Source organism: Centruroides vittatus, unplaced genomic scaffold, assembly GCF_030686945.1.
Source record: "Centruroides vittatus isolate TY-2023 unplaced genomic scaffold, ASM3068694v2 scaffold_576, whole genome shotgun sequence".
Taxonomy (NCBI): domain Eukaryota; kingdom Metazoa; phylum Arthropoda; class Arachnida; order Scorpiones; family Buthidae; genus Centruroides; species Centruroides vittatus.
Genome location: NW_027122713.1, coordinates 386,793 through 405,837, shown reverse-complemented (window position 1 = coordinate 405,837; position 19,045 = coordinate 386,793). Strand labels below are relative to the sequence as shown.

The 19,045-nt window shown below is 33.8% G+C and overlaps 2 protein-coding genes across 2 annotated transcripts; one reads left to right on the top strand and one right to left on the bottom strand.

Annotated features, from left to right (window-relative positions):
- The first annotated feature begins 2,612 nt into the window (after nt 1-2,612).
- LOC136989447 (gastrula zinc finger protein XlCGF49.1-like) lies at nt 2,613-5,697 on the top strand. The gene is made up of 2 exons (XM_067287601.1): nt 2,613-2,784; nt 5,324-5,697. The coding sequence occupies exons 1-2, from the start codon at nt 2,613-2,615 to the stop codon at nt 5,695-5,697; spliced, it is 546 nt and encodes a 181-aa protein (XP_067143702.1).
- A 2,799-nt stretch (nt 5,698-8,496) lies between these two features.
- LOC136989446 (uncharacterized) lies at nt 8,497-9,744 on the bottom strand. The gene has a single exon (XM_067287600.1). The coding sequence runs from the start codon at nt 9,742-9,744 to the stop codon at nt 8,497-8,499; it is 1,248 nt and encodes a 415-aa protein (XP_067143701.1).
- Nucleotides 9,745-19,045: the final 9,301 nt, after the last annotated feature.

Below are 19,045 nucleotides of genomic sequence, written 5' to 3'. Positions count from 1 at the left end.
AATTACAGACGGCGCCACTTAACTACTTTTTGAATTTCGAATTTCGTTGCGTGAGTAGGCTTGAAAGACGTTTGAGGTAACGATATCCATTAATTTTAAATAACGCATTTATTAGAAAAGGAAATCGGCCGATGATTTCTGGAAGAGGAAAAAGTTTGGTGGAGAAAACGACAAAGAGATTTTTCCGTGTTTTGTAATTTGGGATGAAATTTAAATTTGTGCAATAATTGTAAGGAATATTAAACGTTTCTGATGTTTCTTCGTTAATTTGTTGATTGGTTTAAAGAAACGTAAGTACATTTCTATTTGTTTTGAGATATTCGAATACAGATTATAAAAATCCAGTAACGAGTTGCTAAGTTTCCCGGCAACATTTGGTGGAGCCATCTGTTATGATATTTTATGAAAAAAAAACTTTGTATATTTTTAATAATTATAAAATGGCAAAACGCTTAAATTTTAGGGTAGGAATGGGTTTTATAAAAAAAATTGTCGGTTTTCCTCGTTATTAGTATTTACATTAAGTCTTGACCCTACTGAAGGTACGCACGATCCCCTTTATCTCCCAACCCCACAACCTTTTCACGAAAATTTAATAGAATCAATCCCCTAAGAAACAAACTTTCCTGCAAAATATCGGAAATTTCATAACAAATGATATAACACGTTCCTTCAAAATACATTGCAAGATACATTATGCATGGTATAATAAGTCAACGTACCGGTACATCAGTAGGTTAAGGTGTGTACGGTCGACTTTTCCAGAAAAATGGGAAAAGACGATGGATATTAGAAATAATCTGGCACGTTTGCTTACGTTTTCGCAATGCAAAATATTCCTCGGCTTTAAGCTTTTTGTCTTTACATAACTATTATTCTTCCAGCTCGCCTTCCTGCTTAAATATGAAGGACCCGTCATACATCATTGATAAGACGTTTAAATTACAGTGTTGTTAATTATTTTGTGAAAAAATAATAATTCTTACAATCTACATATATAATTGAGACGAGTTGATAATAATAATAATCAGCGCAGAGCCCAAACGGTTAGGAGTTGAAAGTTGAAATTCGGTACACAGGATACGTCACGAGAATGCACACTAAGAAGGGATTTTTCGAAATTCCTCCCCACGGGGGAGAGGGACTGGATTAAGGCTTAACACTTCCATTAACAATAGAAGTGTTACGTAACGATGGAATTGTTAAGAGAAAGCGATGTCCAAGACGCAGGTGCAGTTTTTTTCGTTTTTGTGGGAAATCGAACATATTTTTAGACCCATCTAAAAATTCTCTAATTTGTCTGGAAACAAAGGGACCCAATTCTTGCATTCTGTGTAAACGGGTAAGGTAATATTCTTAAACTTCGGTATCGTTACTTTTGCCCGAGCGACGCCGGGCCCACCCGCTAGTTTTATAATATTCTGTGCCTACGCCTACACAATTCAATCCCCGACCCTAATATGACAGACTAATATTCGAATATAAATTGTCCTCGGGAATTCGTTTCTCCGCTGTCACTCAGCCAATGGCTTGTTGTAATTCTGTTCAACATAATAATTACTTAGAAAAATTAGAAAGAATTTATTCCTTCTGAACAATACCGAAATGAAACGACAATTTTTGAGTTTTATGTTTATACATAATAGCGATGTTGCGGCAGAAGTTTTCGTCTCTAAAAGTGAACGTCGAGCGCCGCGCGGCTATTTGTAAACGGCAATCGACGTTCGACGTTCACGCCTTAGGGATGAAAACTTCGGCCGCAACCTCGCTAATAGGTCAATTCGTAAGATATAAAAATTAGAAATTTTTGAATTTTAAATATTAGGTGATGCCACTTATTTTTTAAAGAATTGACAGTTGGATTACCTTGAAGTAGGATAACAGTAATGTATATTTTTATTGTAACTATTAAAGAAATTCAAAGTTATTTGAGGTAGCGAACATTTTAGGAAGAAATAGAAGGAAACGTCGGTACAATGACACGGTTGGGACCTTATCACAGCTGTAGAGCAAAGTCAAAGGAACTATACCTCTACAAGCGACCCTTCGCGAGATACAGCCTTCCAAAATCAGGTCGTGTCTTTCCACTAAGACTATTTAGCCAAGTGAATATGCCGGCTTTGAGTACCCCATTTGACTGTTCGTGGAATATTTAGTGTTATATAGTTTTAAGCGGTGTGAGGACTCGTCCCGAAGTGCAGAACTAAATGCGGAGCATGGAGAATGGGCAGTATACTGATACATGTTAAAAACTAACCTTTGGAGGTGAATATCTCGAAGGGTCTCGTGATTCCTTGGACATTTTAGCTCGTACAGGGGATCTACAATTCTGGGGTCGGAATCCCAGAATTGTAGATCCCCAGAGCTTGAATCTTAGCCTTGTGTCAGTTTCTTAGCCTCGGTCTTAGCCTTCTCCGTTTCTGTTGCACTTAAGTCCATGCAGTTAATGTAAGTTGCCGACATATGGGGCAATTAGTTAATTGCACGTCAGGAAAAACCTAGGGACCGATCGTATGTGGGTGGTGGCGGCAGAGGCAAAGATGACAAGTGTCTTACAATAACCGTTTATTTTAAATTCAAAACAAACTTACAAAGTAGGCCTACAATACAAGATGCGATCTAGATCGTCTGCGGCAGAAGGAGCTCCGGATGACGGCGATCGGGGAGTGCTGTCGGAGTCGTCGTTGAAGCCCCGGGGCAGTCGGGTAGAAGAGTCCGAGGGGTCGGTGACGGACGTCGGCGAAGGAGTAGGTGGCTGGTTGGAGTTCCGTCGTCTACTTCCTGGTAGAAAGCTCTGTCGTCTCCCCCTTCGACCTTGATTCGGGGGTTTTTATACGATTTTCCCTCGAATCTTCCCCTCTTGATTGGTCTTAAGTCCCTTTTTCCTTTTTTCGATTGGTCAGTCTACTGTTTCTAAGCAAGACGAAAACTAAGTTTGGCCGGGGATGGCGCCCGGGCGTTGACAGCTACTCACATAATTTACACTGTTTTCCCCCCTCTCGCGCGGACATCTGGCCGGGCCGATCAGCCGAACGTTCTGCGGCCACCCCCTTTTCGAGACGGTCCCGGGCTCATGGTCTAACAGGTGTCCTTGACCATCTGTCTCTCTTCTTTCTCCCCTTTTTGTTAATTGTTTACATCTCGACTCTTGTATACGAGCACCGCGACATCCCCTTCGTCGTTTATTACCGCGCTGTGTTTGTTTTAGAAGAAATGCTTTACAGATGTCCGGTTTATAGCCCGTCGCGCGTTCTCGCTCCGATTGACTTTCCGAAATTTCCCGATGTAGCGATCTTGTAAACAATCGAATTCCCAGCGCGATTTTAGGATCTTCACAGTAACACAAAATTAATGGTAGCTGACAGATATCTCTTCGACAGAGAGGATTGCCTTTTCATCATCTCTTCGACTTTGTCCTTTTGATTTCGAATCAATAGTGTTGATTGAGGAGGAAAATCTCAATAATGATTACATTGGAATGAAGAAAACAAAAATCAGATAACGTCTTACGAAACAGCAGGCGATTTTTCTGAAAACATTTCTTATTATATAAAATGAAACTTATGAACTTGATGTCAACGGTATTGTAAGTACTTGATGGTCTTTCGTTGAGAATAGTCCATTCATAACTACAGACAAAATGTAAGTAGATTTCTACTTCTTTACTGAAGATATTTTAAAGACATTTTTCTTGAAGAGGTTAGAAACGTTTCGGTTTTTATAAGTTTTAATTCTGCAATGAAAGATGTAAAACATGATATAAAGAAAGATGTATTCTTCATAAACTACAGTATTACTTGGTCTACTTTTATTCTAAACATTGCTTTTATGAATTCGGTTAATATAATACGTATAAATAGATATCCTTTAATAAAAGTTAATTTGGATTCGTTTCTTTTTCAGATTTCAAGTGAAGATATAATTTTCTGGTGTAAAATGTCCAAGAAAGCATCTGTAGAATTATTTGTTTTAAATTTGTATTACAGTAGAACCTCGATTATCCGGACATCTATTATCCGGATTTTCGATTATCCGGATTGTTAAAAATAAACAAAAATTGTACGAATTTGCTGATTTGCACTTTGCGAATTGCGACACTATTTATGTACATACGTGATGGAATGCATGGAACAAAATTTTGAAAAGACCATTAGTAAATTCCAGTAACAGTAGAAAGTGGTATAGGAGACACTACGGAAGCAATAGCACAAATTTCAATATGTGCCGAATGTGACGAAGAAGATGTAACTGAGTGGTTAAATTGCGATGCGAACGATCCTGGATTCCAAATTTTGAATGATGAGGAAATAATTAAAGAAATATCTGCCTCAGATGAACAAGATCGAGAAGACGAAGAGATTTGCGAAGTAAGAGATATTGGTCCTACACATTCTGAAGCTTTTCAGTGCTTAGATGTCGCCATGAAGTGGTTTGAGAGCTAAGAAGAGTGTAACTCAGGACAACTTATATGTCTTAAAAGTATTCGCAATTTAGCAGCTTCAAAAAGAACAGCTAGCTTTAAACAAAAATCGTTAATTGAATTTCTTAATAAAAAATAATTTAATATTGAAGCTATATGTAAATCTAGACAAATAAAATTATTCATACTATATGCACTGTCAATTATTATTTTTTCGATTATCCGGATTTTTCCTTATCCGGACTACCTTCATCCCCAATTAGTCCGGATAATAGAGGTTCTACTGTATTTAACTGGAGTTAGAAAATGTTTCTCATTATTCTGGTATCTTATTTAACAGAGAACGTTTTATTATTTTCAGATCCATTCTAACCAATAGAGGACATTCCCGTGTAATGACTGGAGAATTATTTCCAAGAAGAGTTGAAGGATGTATTTATCTTCTTTACGGAATACTGAAATTGAAGTCACTCATAAAAGGATACATGAATACATCAATGGAGAAGAAGAATTTCATGCAAATGAAGGGAAACAGAAGATTAAATGAAGATGTTTTAAAATTATATTCCAAATATTTTATTTTGTAAAATACACTTTATATAAATTGTTTTGAGAAAATCTATGTAAAAATTACATCAATTTTGATTGTGATTACGCTTGTTGATAATATTTTGTGTACAGTTAGTGTACATGGTGCAATGATATCATTGGGGTAGTTTTAATCTTTAAATTTTAGTTTAAGAAACTTTATGAGGTAGATACAAATTACTTTTCTATCTGCGCGCGAAACTTTAAAAATACTGCGCTTAAATTTACATTTTTGTACATTTGATTGACAATAACAGTTTTGATTTTAGGCGTTTCTTTGGTGTTTTCAGTTATCGTATTTTTCATGTTTTACAGATTTATCTCATCGTAAAGCAAAGAATGGGAAGTATCGATGTGAAAGTTGCAAGAAAGAATTCATTTCGAAGTTTGGATTTAAATGTCATCAGAAGATTCACACTGCAGAAGAACTCTTGTCTTGCAGATACTGTAATCGTCAGTTCAGCCAGTCCACCAATCTAATTAACCATGTCAAGATACATACCGGAGAGAAACCATTTAGCTGTGATCATTGTAAACAACGTTTTGCACGAAAACATCATCTGATTCCACATCTGCGAACTCATACAGGTGAAAAGCCTTTCACTTGTGACCATTGTAAACGAAGTTTTTCAGTTAAAGGAAATTTGATCAGACATTTGGAAATTCATTCAAGAGAAAAACCAATGTAATTATTGTTTTCAAAAATTCTTCGTTAAATGTAATTTAAATCTTCATATTATTATAATAAAAATTTATATCGTAATTTAACAATTAGAATTGAGAAAAATTTCATATTTAATAAAAATAAATAATGATTAATAATTAGTGAATTTTGTTCTTTCGTGTATTTATAAAAGGCATATATTACTATAGCATAGCCAGCACATTGACACATGAAAGAAGACATTTAGATTTGACGTTATTTTTAATTGTCTACATGGACTTTACTCATTATTAGTACTTTACACTGGTGTTAAGACTTGACACAAGAATGAGAATTAGTTCAGAAAAAACATTTTATTATATCACCTGCTGTAATTTTCTCTATACGCATATTACACGTGTTTCAGGCTTTCAAGCCTTTCATCAGCAGTATTACTACAAAAAACTAAAAAACAATAAAATAAGCCTTCGTATATAATAATTTCCCGACAATAAAATACTATTTTTAAAAATACTTACAATAAGTACCTACCATTTTAACGGACCATCTATAATGAAGAAAGAAGACTTTGTGGTATTTACTGAACATATGGAGAATCCCAGAAGAGGAAAAGGGGAAACAACAAGAAAAGGTATGCAAACCATTTTACAAAATCAGAAATTAACAAAGAAAACTCTAGATAAAGTTAAAAATTATAAATGACAATTAGATAACGTTAAAAAAATTTTAGTTGAAAATAATTTAGAATTGCTCCAAGGTGATAAAACGAAACAAATAATAGTCGTGGAATCAGAAAAGAAGAAAGAAGAGTTAATACAAGGTGGAGAATATAAATTACTTGAAAATGATTCAAGTAAACGTATGTCAAGTGATTTGAATAAAGAATTAGAGCTTTAAAAAAAACAAAATTTAATAACAGAAGAATTTGGAAAAATTTAAAGTGAAAATAATCGCATACCAAAATTTAATATTACAGTGAAAACACATTAAAATCCAGTTAAGTATAGACCATTAATTGATGTTAGAAATTACGTATATTATAATTTAGAAAAATTTTTTAAAAATAAACTAAATATGTTAGAAAATTCCAATTATAGTTTGAAAAATGTTGATGAATTACTAAATAGGTTAACTAATGAAAACGTTATAATTAATAAATAATTGAAATTTTTGTCCATAGACATTAAAAGTATGTATCCTAGCATAAAAAATAACATTGAAAATTCTTTGCATAAAATCAATGATCCAGGTTGGATTATAAAATTGTGTTTATTAGTAATAGAGAATAATTATTTCAAGAACGATTTTGCAACTCATTTCTATCGTTATTTTAATATTGCAATTCATTTCTATCTACCCTATTTTAATAGCATGATAAGCATCATCATATTTAATCATTTTCAATGAGCTCCTCCGGTCTTTGCGAAGGACTGTAAATTTTTATTTCATATTTTTATTACGGTATGGAACAGAAAAGGAAAAAATTGTCTGGAAGTCAATATGAAAAGAAATGCTTAAAGAAAAGGGAAGCTAAGCTATGTTATGAAGAAATTCTTAATACAAAGTCCTGTTTAGATGAGCCGTCCATATCCACATCAACACCGTCCGATATGAATTTGGCAAATGAAAACTCAGTGCTGCCCCAATCACTTCCAGAAGAAGTTGAAGAGAACCAAAAAATAACACCTTCAGAGGTTCATCAAGAGCCGATTAGCAGTAGCAGATATTAAACGAAATTCCTTCTGATCCTGCATTATGGAATGCTTTCTGCATGTTATCTCAAAACTTGTCAAATACTGGTGGAGAGGGGGTCCACATCAAATTAATGAATTCGAATTTCCTATTAATAAAGGAAGTCGTAGATTTCCGCCCTCGCATTATTTGAAAGTGTTAAGTAATGTTGAAGTCGTTGAGAGAAGTTGGTTGATTTATTCTGTTTTGTAACAGAATGCAATGATGCTATTAGCGAGGTTGAGGCCGAAGTTTTAAACGCGAAAACGTGTACGTCGGACGTTCAGCGCCGCTTTCCTGTAAGTGTAGAAGTTTGACAATGGTGTTTGGAATGTCGAGCATGATTCCACTGACTTTCCAAACACCACTGTCAAACTTCTAGGTTTACAGGAAAGCGGCGCTGAATGTCCGACGTACACGTTTTCGCGTTTAAAACTTCGGCCTCAACCTCTCTATTGTTGTATTTTATTTGATAATTCGTCTACTATTAGTGATTGGGCCAAAAAAGGCTATTCTGACTGGGGAAATCTTCCAAGAGCCCTCACAATGCACGAAAAGTCTGTAAATCACAGAAATGCTTTTAGAGCATGGAAAGAATTGGAAAACATTCGATTAAAACAGAAAACAACTATTGACGCTGAGTATCAACAAATTATGGATATAGAAATTCAGCATTGGAAAGGAATTCTAAAAAATAATTATATCAATAATTAGACTATTGGCCTCACAATGCTTAGCTTTTCGTAGAACAACTGAACATTTGTTTCAGCCTAATAACGGAAACTTCCTAAAGTTGGTAGAATTGCTTTCTGAGTTTGATCCACTTATGGAAGAACATATCAGGGGACCTATTCTGAGTAATATCGTTAAGCTAACGAATACGATAAAAACCAGTTTCTGTCGGAACCACGTGATTCGCATTTAATGAACTGTGAAAATGCATAAATATACTATAAAAACGTTATAGTGGGAATAAGAAGTAACAAAAAATGAAAAATAAAAAATGAAAATAAAAATGATTCCACTGGTGATACTTTTTTTAAAAAGAATGGCAGATTATCGAGGAATGATGCCAAAACAAGCTAAGACATGCCTATGAGTTCGTGATACACTTCTTAACTACGAATTTCCAAGCTGTTGGTAGGCTGTCAGCGTCCCTCGCATTTATGCATGCGTCTCCCAACTTGCTTTTATAAATTTCGATTTTCTCTGCTGTACCCGCTAACGTTGGGGAGCTCAAGGGTTTTACAATATCCGCTTCCTCCCATTTAATTACTGAGCCTTGGGTCTGCGCGTACTGCGAAAGTACTGTTGTGTTGGAGCCTTTTTTGACGTCGTACTTGTGTTCCTTAAGTCTTTTCCCTAAACTTCTTGTTGTGATTCCAATGTAGTCTTTTTCTATACCCAGTTCCGCGTTCTCGTACGGGATTTTGTATACTCTTGCTTTTTCTTCCTTTTTAATACGATCTTTATCATTTCTTAAGATTGTGTATAGGTTCAGAGCTCTTTTTAGAACCATTCTGGTATCCTTGCGGTTTGCAATTTCTTTTATAATGCTTTTTGAATTCTTGTTGTAAGTAAACTTTGTGATTTTACTGGGAACGTATTTTGAATCTCCTGTTGTGCCCATCTCATACTTTTTAACCAATCCTGCTATTGTGCCTTTTTTATATCCTAGGGATTCGGCCACTTGCGTGATTCTGTCGATTTCCTTATCTCTATTAACAACGTCGTCACCATAGATAAAGGCCCTTCTGATGAGAGCTCGGAATGCTGCCAGCTTGTAATGGTACGGGTCGTTAGAATGCGATGGAATATAAAGTGGGCTGTGTGTTGGTTTTATATACATGTTGGTGGAAAAATGCCCTTCTTTGAACACAATATTAATGTCTAGAAAATGGATAGCGAGGGAACTCTTTTGCTCCATTTTCAATTTTAGGCCGTCATTGTTGCTATTTACTCTTTTCACGAATTTACCTATCATACTATTATTCCTCCATACAATAAGAACATCTTCCACGTATCTCTTGAAATATAATACATCCTTTTTAAAATCATACAGGACTTTCTTCTCCAGTTTTCTAATGACCAACTCGCACAATATTCCTGAGACCGGACTTCCCATTGGTACTCCCCGTTTTTGCCTGTACGCTTGGCCGTTGAAACTAAAGCAGGATTCATAACATACTAGATTGGCCATTTCTGATATTTCTTCGTTGTAACGTGCTAATTCCGGGTTTACATCAAATAAGAACTGTAAAAGGGCTTCCTTGCAAGACTCGATTTTTACGGAAAGATACATGTTTTCATAATCAAATACCGTTGCCACTTCTTCTTCCATTAATGCTAAGTTTTGTATTTCCTCGACTACCTTGGCAGGATCTTGTGCTACTAGTGCGCTGTTATCAAGCTGAGAGGATATAAATCTGTGTAATCGCTTTTCTAAGATGAAACCGACCGGCAAGGGACCGACTTTATTTATTTATTTATATTACCATGTTCTTCCTGTTTGTTTTATTTTTTGTCCGTTACTAATGATTTGAATTTTTTCAAACAATTGTATTCTTTTAATGGAATGATAATGTTCCATTTTTTCGAAAGTTAAAGCCTGAAGATGGCTTATTGAGTAAGCCGAAAACGTTAGTTTTCTCATTAAAATTATCTCAGCTATAAGTAAAAGGTGTTATTTTTTGTGTATTAGACTAATTATTGGCTGAGCTAGTATCTGCTTTATGTTATACGATAATGATAATTATCTTAAACACTGAGCGTTGGAAAAAGCGAAAAAAAAAAAAAAATCGGTCGTGTGACGCCGTAAAGGATATTTATAAAACAAAATTTAATTATAACGAAGAATACAAAAATGTTTTCAGAATCCTCCGTTTCACTCTCGTTAAAACAAAAAAAAAAAAAAAAAAAAAAAAAAAGCACAAATCTTCACTTACAGAAACGACCTTTTATTTGAGGCTATGTCTCTCTGTAAAATAAATGTAAATTGTTTTTAATTTCAAATTTAGAACTGTTATAATTGTTCTCAAATAGAAAAATCATGTGATACGGAACATGGCGTCAGTGCTGATCACGTGATGCCTCCAAAGTGTAGCCAGAAAAGAATGAATTCTTCCGCCAGAAAATAAGTCCACGGAAACGCCTCAGCGAGGTCACGTGATACCATTTGTAAGTGTCCGCCTCTAATGTTCTACTCCGCGATATAAACAAGGTCAGGTAATGGCGGTTTTCACCGTGCCTAGTCGGTAAGTAATCCGATGAGTTTTTGTTTATATCTCTTTTTATATGCGTCGCCCCCAAAATTTCCATTTGTTTAGGATAGTGTTCCGCAGCCTTTTTCTACTTGCGGCACACCAAAATGTTATTCCTCTCAAAAACGTATGATATGCTACTATTAGCAGAATTACGTAATGCCACTAACTTATTATTATTATTATTATTAAACAGACAACACCTGTGAACAAATTTATTTTACATATAATTTCTTAGAATACATAAAAATGTGTGGCTTGTAATAAAGAATAAACAAACATCATCTTATTTCATCAGTACAGCGGCAGAGAATGAAATACAAGCATAAGAAACACAGCAACTATGATAAAAATATATAAATAAAACTTGAAATTAACAGAATATGTAAAACTTCACGTCACACTTGTGACGTGAACCACCATGTGACAACGCGCCGGTTGCGATATACTGGTTTAGGACACCTCTACTAGTGAAGTCTTTTATGAAAGCAAAATTAGGAGAAAGCTCGTGATGTATTAAAAGTAAACTTTTACCGTATTTTCCTTACCTCAAACGTCTTTCAAGCCGACTCTCGCAACAGAATCCAAAATTCAAAAAGTAATTAAGTCACTTAAGTGACGCTGTCTGTAATTCAAAATACAAAAAAAAAACTTTTTTTATTACTTTTTTCAAAAGTGAAATATTTGAGCATAAAATTTCAAATGATATTTTACTTGAAAGTTGTTTAACATGTCATCCGCATTGATTGATTTCATCGTAATTTCTTTCAATTTTGATAAAATTAAAATATGACAAAACTTAAAATAACCAACATTTTAATTAAACACTATATTTACATCTGTTAATTGCGCGGAAATAGTTATAAAAAATTCTAATTTTATTATCAACGATTATTTAATTGATGATGATAAAATACAAATTAACAGTATTTAAGCTCACAATGCAGATTGCTTGAGTATCTCAGAAACAATCTCTCGGAGATGACTTCACTAGCCAATTGTTTCTCATTTATCCACATTAGCAGGAATTTTTCCATTTCCTCAATAACACGCGATCTCCTTGTTACATTTTTAGCCACGTTTGCTGCTTTTATTGTTTTCTCCTTCTTAAGAATGGCGCATTCCATTGACTTTGGCATCTTAAATATGGCCGCCAGATCCGCCATAGGTGCTTCGCGATAAGTTACATTTTATCTCAATCGTTGATACCTCAACCTTCTTGTTGGGCTTCTTTGCATCCACACTCTTCTTGGATGCCATGGTTAATAGGTTGAGATTATATATGTAACCAAACACAGAAATAAATCCAAAATTTCATAAATTACAAAGATAGTACGTTATAAAATGATGGATTTGATAAAATCGCAGCAAGAACCCATGAATCTGGTCTAATTCATAAAGAGCTGGCTAAAAAGGCTCTCTTATTATCCACAGGACAGTGAGAGTTAAAAGAATCAATAATTATATTATTCTATATTATATTATAGCTTATACTTTTCTAACGTGATATGAAATTTTTATGAAGTGCGCGAAAACCCAAAAGTAGATTCTTATGCACTAAGTCCAAAGTAGTATATTTGACCCGAATCTTTCCTTCATGCAATTTTCAATTTTGTACTTTTCTACTCCGATAATCCTGGACTTTCCTCCATCGCCGAAGTAATTTCTGAGGATATTGGATCCAAGTAGCGTTTATTGGGTTAGACAATTTCGTACACCTCACGGTCTCCTTGAGGTTTTCCTTCCCGTTTTGCCAACGGTGCTCTCTTGCGCTTCTCATTGTCAGTTCTATTTCGAGGCTCCTCGATGGAGGAGAGCCCGACCTTTACCTTAGAAAGTCCGAGGCACGTGGTCCAAGTGCCAAGGTCCAAGAGTAGAAGAACAACAACTTCCAACGTCGTAGTATACGTCCGTTCCGCTCTGTCGTCTTGCTGTTGCACTTTTAGCGAATGGTCATGTGATTCGGTTGTCTATCCACTCAAACCCAGACAAAGCGATTCAACAGGACGACAACGTAAATAGCTTTGTTCTCCGGGACGATTCCCTTTCAGTGGTAGAAAGATTAATCGAATATATTTAATTACACGAGCTATCTGGCTTGTCATAAATACGCCCATTACTGTTCGACCAGACTCTCGACGATGTCTGTTAAGAAGAATGGGGGATGGAAAATGTTTTGTACTAAGTATAATATGGGTCAAGTCCAGGGTGCAGATTCGAATCCAGCATCTTAGAATCTGATTTGAATGCAATAAGAAACGCCATAGATATCATCTGATTGACAATATCTTAAAACAAAAGCCAACCATACGTTGTGAGTCATCCTAGATTTTGAGGTCTTAATCATAATCATCTCGCGTTGATAAATTAACAGATAATTATTAAATTATTGCAGTTATTGTGATAATGATAATTTTGAGGAACAGAAAGGGATATTTATAATTCAATGATTATAATAAAGTGAAAATGTAATTAGTCAGTTTTCTTGCAGGGTAAAGATAATTTTTATTAACTTATTATATTTAGTTTATAAATTACTCACTCTTAATTTCCTGATACTTCGTCTAAGAATCTCGAAATGTGCTTTCAAACAATTGAGTAAACACATTAGATGCTAAGAAAATTATGTTTGCTTTTGTCTCACGTTATTCCTCTCCAATTTAATACCAGGAAAGAAGAATAATTGAATTTAATATATCATGAAAACCTGAGAAAGAGAGGAGTCATCTTCTGCACGGGTGAGAAATTTTGTAAAGTTTCTAACCAATTTAAGTTTCTGTTTTATACTTTTATGTTATAGATATATGAGAAGAAATGAGTTCCACATTCTTTATGCAAATGTATCCCAAAAATGTCGAGAAAACATCAAGTTTCCAGACAGCATGGGCACCGTTGCTGAACAGCGTGTCTCTTTGGGGTCTAAAGTTAGAAAAGAAGAAATTTAATTATCGAAGCGTAATTGTTTTGATTTTGCACGTGCTATTTAATATATTTCTTTTAATTTCAATCATTGTAGAATTATATGGGAAGCAGTCTTCTCTTATAATTATCTTAACAGCTATTCAGGTACAGTTTCCAACGATAGCGGTCCTAATTTCTCTTCTTCATTTTCAAATTTACAAGAGCAAGTTACTCATCCAAATAAAGAAGATTTTCCAAATAACTAATTATCGTAGTGGAATCAAGAAGAAACGACTATTAATGAAGGTTGTATTTGTTTGGTTAGTAATGATAATCCATAACTTATTCGTGTTTTCTGCGTTGAATAGTGGTGAAGATGGTATACTCCCGTTTTGGAGTATAAATAATTTATTTGGAAAGAAAATTCCAGAGAAAATTTCACTAATTATATTCTATTTCGCCTCACCTCTTCATTGTATTTTAGTGAAGTTATTGCTGAATCTTCTATTTATTTTTGTTGCTGTCGTTTGTCAAGAGATGAAAAATGCCTTCAGTTTTATACACGGGAGATTACAGTCTGTGGAAGACTTGAAGATGGACATTCGCTGGTTGTGTGCCACTTACAACGATGTAAGAAAAGCAGTAGAAGTCCTTTCTGAAATCTATTCTCCAATCTTACTATTGTGGACATTACTGGTTGGTGCCAATCTCACTCTGTCTCTCAGTCGTGTAGTCAACTATCAATTATCTTACCCTCTCGCATCCATGGAAGCTTTAACTTATTCTTTCTACTGTTTCTTCCTGTTTGCTGATATTTGTTTTTCTATTTCGAATATAACGGAAGCTGCAAAGAAAATTTCTTCTATAGTTTACGACCGTTTTGGTCTCGTAAGAGACAAAAGTATAGAAGAGTTGATTTATCGATTTTCTGTCAAGTGTCGACAAGAATTGCCATCTTTCACCGCCGGAAGAATGTTTAATGTAGATGGAACTCTTGTACTTGCTTTACTCAGCGTGGCTTGTACTTACACTTTAGTTGCTTACCAATTACAAGTCAAGTAACAGCAACAGTTTGTGATTAAAGTTTAAGTTTTAAACTTTTTTTCTTAGTATTTTTGTCAGATTTTTTGCAAAATCTTCGGAAGAACAGTAGAAACCCATGTAATTCAGTACCTTGTCTTATTTGAATCTGTTAATAAAGTTGCAATTTCTAACAGCTTGAAGTTCTTTGTTTTCACAATTAAATAAGTAAATTGGACAATTATTTACCAATAAACCCTGAAAACCTCACGTGAAAAAACGAAAACGTAGCCAGGCCCCACCCGCGACCAACTACTGGTATTCAGTAGTTTTATCCATTCGGCCACTTGTAGGGTTCTATGGTTGAAATAGACTTTGTAAGATTTAGAAAATATTTTTTTTTATTATTACTTTTGTCTTTAACCTGTGTAATTTTTTAACAATAAAATATTAAATGCACATTTCCGAAATCTGATCAACATCAAGAATATGACAGTATAAGTTCGTTAATCCAGCTGCCGATAATCCGGAATTGCCCGTTAATAATCCGCGAATCGAAATTTGTTGAGACACAAGGAACAGTAAAGACTCCGGGCAAAAATACTGCACGTGTCTGGAAAAATAAATATTGCATGCACGTGAACCATTGTGAAGGGTGATTCTGTGCCTATTAACGTTTTTACAGGTATTTCAATGGATTTTAACACAGTATAGACTTGCATTGTAATCTTCAAACTGATTAAAGAGGGTTCTTATAAAATGCTTAAATAAAAAATCCAGCAAGTTGCGTAATTTTCTCATCTGTTATAAGATTTTATTTAAAAAATAACTTTTATATTATTAATCGTAATAAATAAAATTGTGTGTGGTGCCATCTGTTATCAGATAAAGCTATAAAAAATATTTTATATTATTAATTAGTATAAAATGAGAAAAACCTTAATTTTCAAAGGTAGGGGTGAATTTCATTAAAAAACAAAAAAAATTGTAAGTGCTAATATCGAGTAAAATCTTTTTTAAGTCGGACCCCTTCTCGAGATATGACACATGACCGAATATTGTGAAAGTGCAGAACGTCCGCTAGTCCGGCATATTCGATGATCCGGCATCAGCCTGGTCTCGTAGGTGCCGGATTAACGAACATCATTATTTTAAATTTATTTTATTCTTTTTAATGAAAATATTTATCAGAGTCTCTAAGATGTTTTTTCTTTGTGTGCATACTAATGCGTGTTACACACCAATAGAGCCTTCTAAACATTCTAATTTTGAATATAGTGATAATTGAATTTATACTTTTGAATATATAATAAGCCAAACACTAGCGTATTATATAAATATGAGTCGTAAGTATTCGTTTGTAAACAGAGACTGTTAAAGTAATGTTATAACTTCACCTTGCAATTTTTCCAGTAAATTCCATTGATTGGTTTGATTGGATAAGACAAAGCAACAATTGGGCAATTTGCCAAGGAATAGGTACCTCCAGGGAGGACGTTGACGGGAAATTGCCGTCTATTTAGGTGTTAGACACGTGAAGAAAGCCGGGAAACTCCAGTGACCAGCTCGTTGGCGGGGCACGAACCCACGAACGCTGTTCAGTAGTGTTACCACTCGATCACTGGTGAGCAAATTGTATTGATACAATTGTACCCTATGAATATTTTCAACATGGTGTAAGAATACAGGTGATACCACTCCTATTGTTTGACTGTCGAAAACTTGTCAGGAATGTGGTCGTACTTCAGACGTTCGTCACAAGGTGCCGTCTTATTGGGAAGTCCATTTTGTATCGTCGTTTACCATTTACTATCGTCTCGTTCGACCGTGTTTTTAAGAAATTCATACAAATCTATGTCTTTTATATGATGTGTGCATAATTGCAAAGGCAAGTATTATCTAAAGAAAGAAATTGTATATATATTTAAGGCACCAAAAGATTTGGCATTGTTTAAGAAGGATGTTTGTGAAAAGCATTTTTCTCTGCATCAAATTCTTCGTTCGTGAAGAGTATATAAAGATGGAAAAGAAATCGTCAACGTTCCTTATGCAACTCCTTGTTTCCGAATTGTCCATCAAGTCTTTCTAAACTCAGCAAAACACTTCAAAAAAGTCTTTTAATTACCTTTATTATAGTTTATAAAAATTATCCAACCCATAATTTAAAATATACTTCTAATTGCTGCATTTTTTCTACAGCAGTGTATAAAAATTATAACCAAATATTTTTTATTACAGCGGTTTTGAGAACAATTAAAAGAACTGGATGTCAAAATAAATATCCTTCTCTTCCAACATTTTTGCAACTATATAATGATATATATATATATTTTATACTGTACATATATTGTCGTCATTACATTCCCTATTAAAACCATCAAGATCTGGTATTTGCGAAATTCCGTTTGATGAGAAACCAAAAGTTCATTATGAAGAAAAGAAAAAAAAAAAAACATTCGTAAAGAAATCCAAAGGATCTTACCCACTCGAAAACATTACAAGAGAATTTAGATGGACATATTGAGAGAGGCATTTACGAGTGTGATGAGATAATTAATCACAATTACGCATCTGCAGATGTATTAGAATGCATAATATATTATGTCGCTGGCTTTGTTGCGAAAAATTTTTTTAATTTTACAGGTTGTGAAGTTTGTATTAAGGCATTGACCAAGGATGAACGTTCACAATCTATGGCACCTCATAACAAAAAGCAAATTCACATACCCAAATACTCTTCTTTTTTGACTAATTAATTAAATTATCAGTCAGCATGATTAGTGATGACATTCTGAATAACATTGCAGAAGCAATGTCACATAAAAGAAATCGCGTTTCCATGTAACGCATATAAAAATGAAATGTAAAACATTATGTACTGTACTTCTAAGGTTAAGGTAATTTGCCAGACACACCACATGAAATTTCAAGGCATTTCAAAAGAGAGACGAAAATATTCCAAATTTCGTTCTGAATAAAGCTGTTTATTAATATTGCATACAGGTAGATACTGTATATTATTGAGTTTATATTGTTCGAATGATCTGCTATTAAGAATTATGCTGTACTAAAATTTGTCGCAGAAAAAATTACATGCCAAATCCAAAACTGCTGTCAAGGGCGTACAGAATAAAAACCGTTCGTAAAGGACACTTCTAAATAACGCACACCTTTAATTAAAGAGCATTTTAATATTGTACAATGTCGAAAAATATTAAATACCTCGAAATAAGGACAAACGCGTCACTTCCAGTCGATGTCCGTCATTAAGAGGTTATACTACTTCTCAAAACTTTTATGAGGAAGAAATTAAAAAGCTCTCATTATATCTAATAGCTAAAATAGTATATATTTTAAACCGTTTAGAGTATAAAAATATCAATTTAATGGAGATTTTAAAAAATTTATACACCTATTCTATTACTTTTAGATTATTTTATGTAAATTTTGCTAGTGTTATTGAATTTAACACAAATTATGGTTCAATTAGCAATTGTTGCTAGTCGTAATCAATGGTGGAAATTGGACTTCTACATCGTCACGACATCTGGTGGATACTCGAGTAAGCTCAACCACTTCGCCAACGTCGTCGAATGGAGAGGGGTATCACCTGATTCTTATACCATGATTTTCAAAATCATTTAATTTTCAGCAATAAAATACAATTCTTATCCAGTGATTAATTCAAATTTATAAATTATTTCTACGTTAGTAAAAAATATTTTATTACTTAGATTTTCCCCGAAAGAAGTTGAACTCTTCGTGCAGAATTTTCGGTTTAAAAATTAATTAATAATAAAAATACAAATTATATATTAAAAAATACTGGCTTCTTTTTTAAATTAAACCATCCAAAAATCAGTTTATTTTAAATATTCCTATCGTTGTCATTATATCGAGAGTAATAATGATGCAAAGTAATAATTGTTTTAAGAGTATAATTAACAGTTTTATCATCGAAATACCAAAGTATTTCTCATTATTTAAAAAATATATGTATATTCAATGGTAATTCATGTACAGAGGTACGATGAAGCACCATACAAGAGCTACATCATATATAAATGCAAAGAATTGCGTTCAGAGTGAAAATAGTTCCAATTCTTTTAATCTTATAAAATTTTAATATTTTCCTAAATAAATAAAACACAATTTATTACTGATATTTCCATAAATAAAATATATTTTCTCTCTTAAACGGTAATTTATAAAATTATATTATTTTCTATCAATAAATACGATGATAAAATGGCTCAGGAGTAACTTACATACCGTTATAACATTATGTACTTAAATCATAGACGTTTTAAATGATTTATTTTAGGAATTAATGTGCAAGGCTCTCCAGCATGATCATGTGATCAATTAACATTTCACCAGGGCATAAATTATTTTTATTCTTAGAATAGAAAGAATGTAATGAAAGTAAAAAGGATGTAATGAATTTTATCAATTATTTCT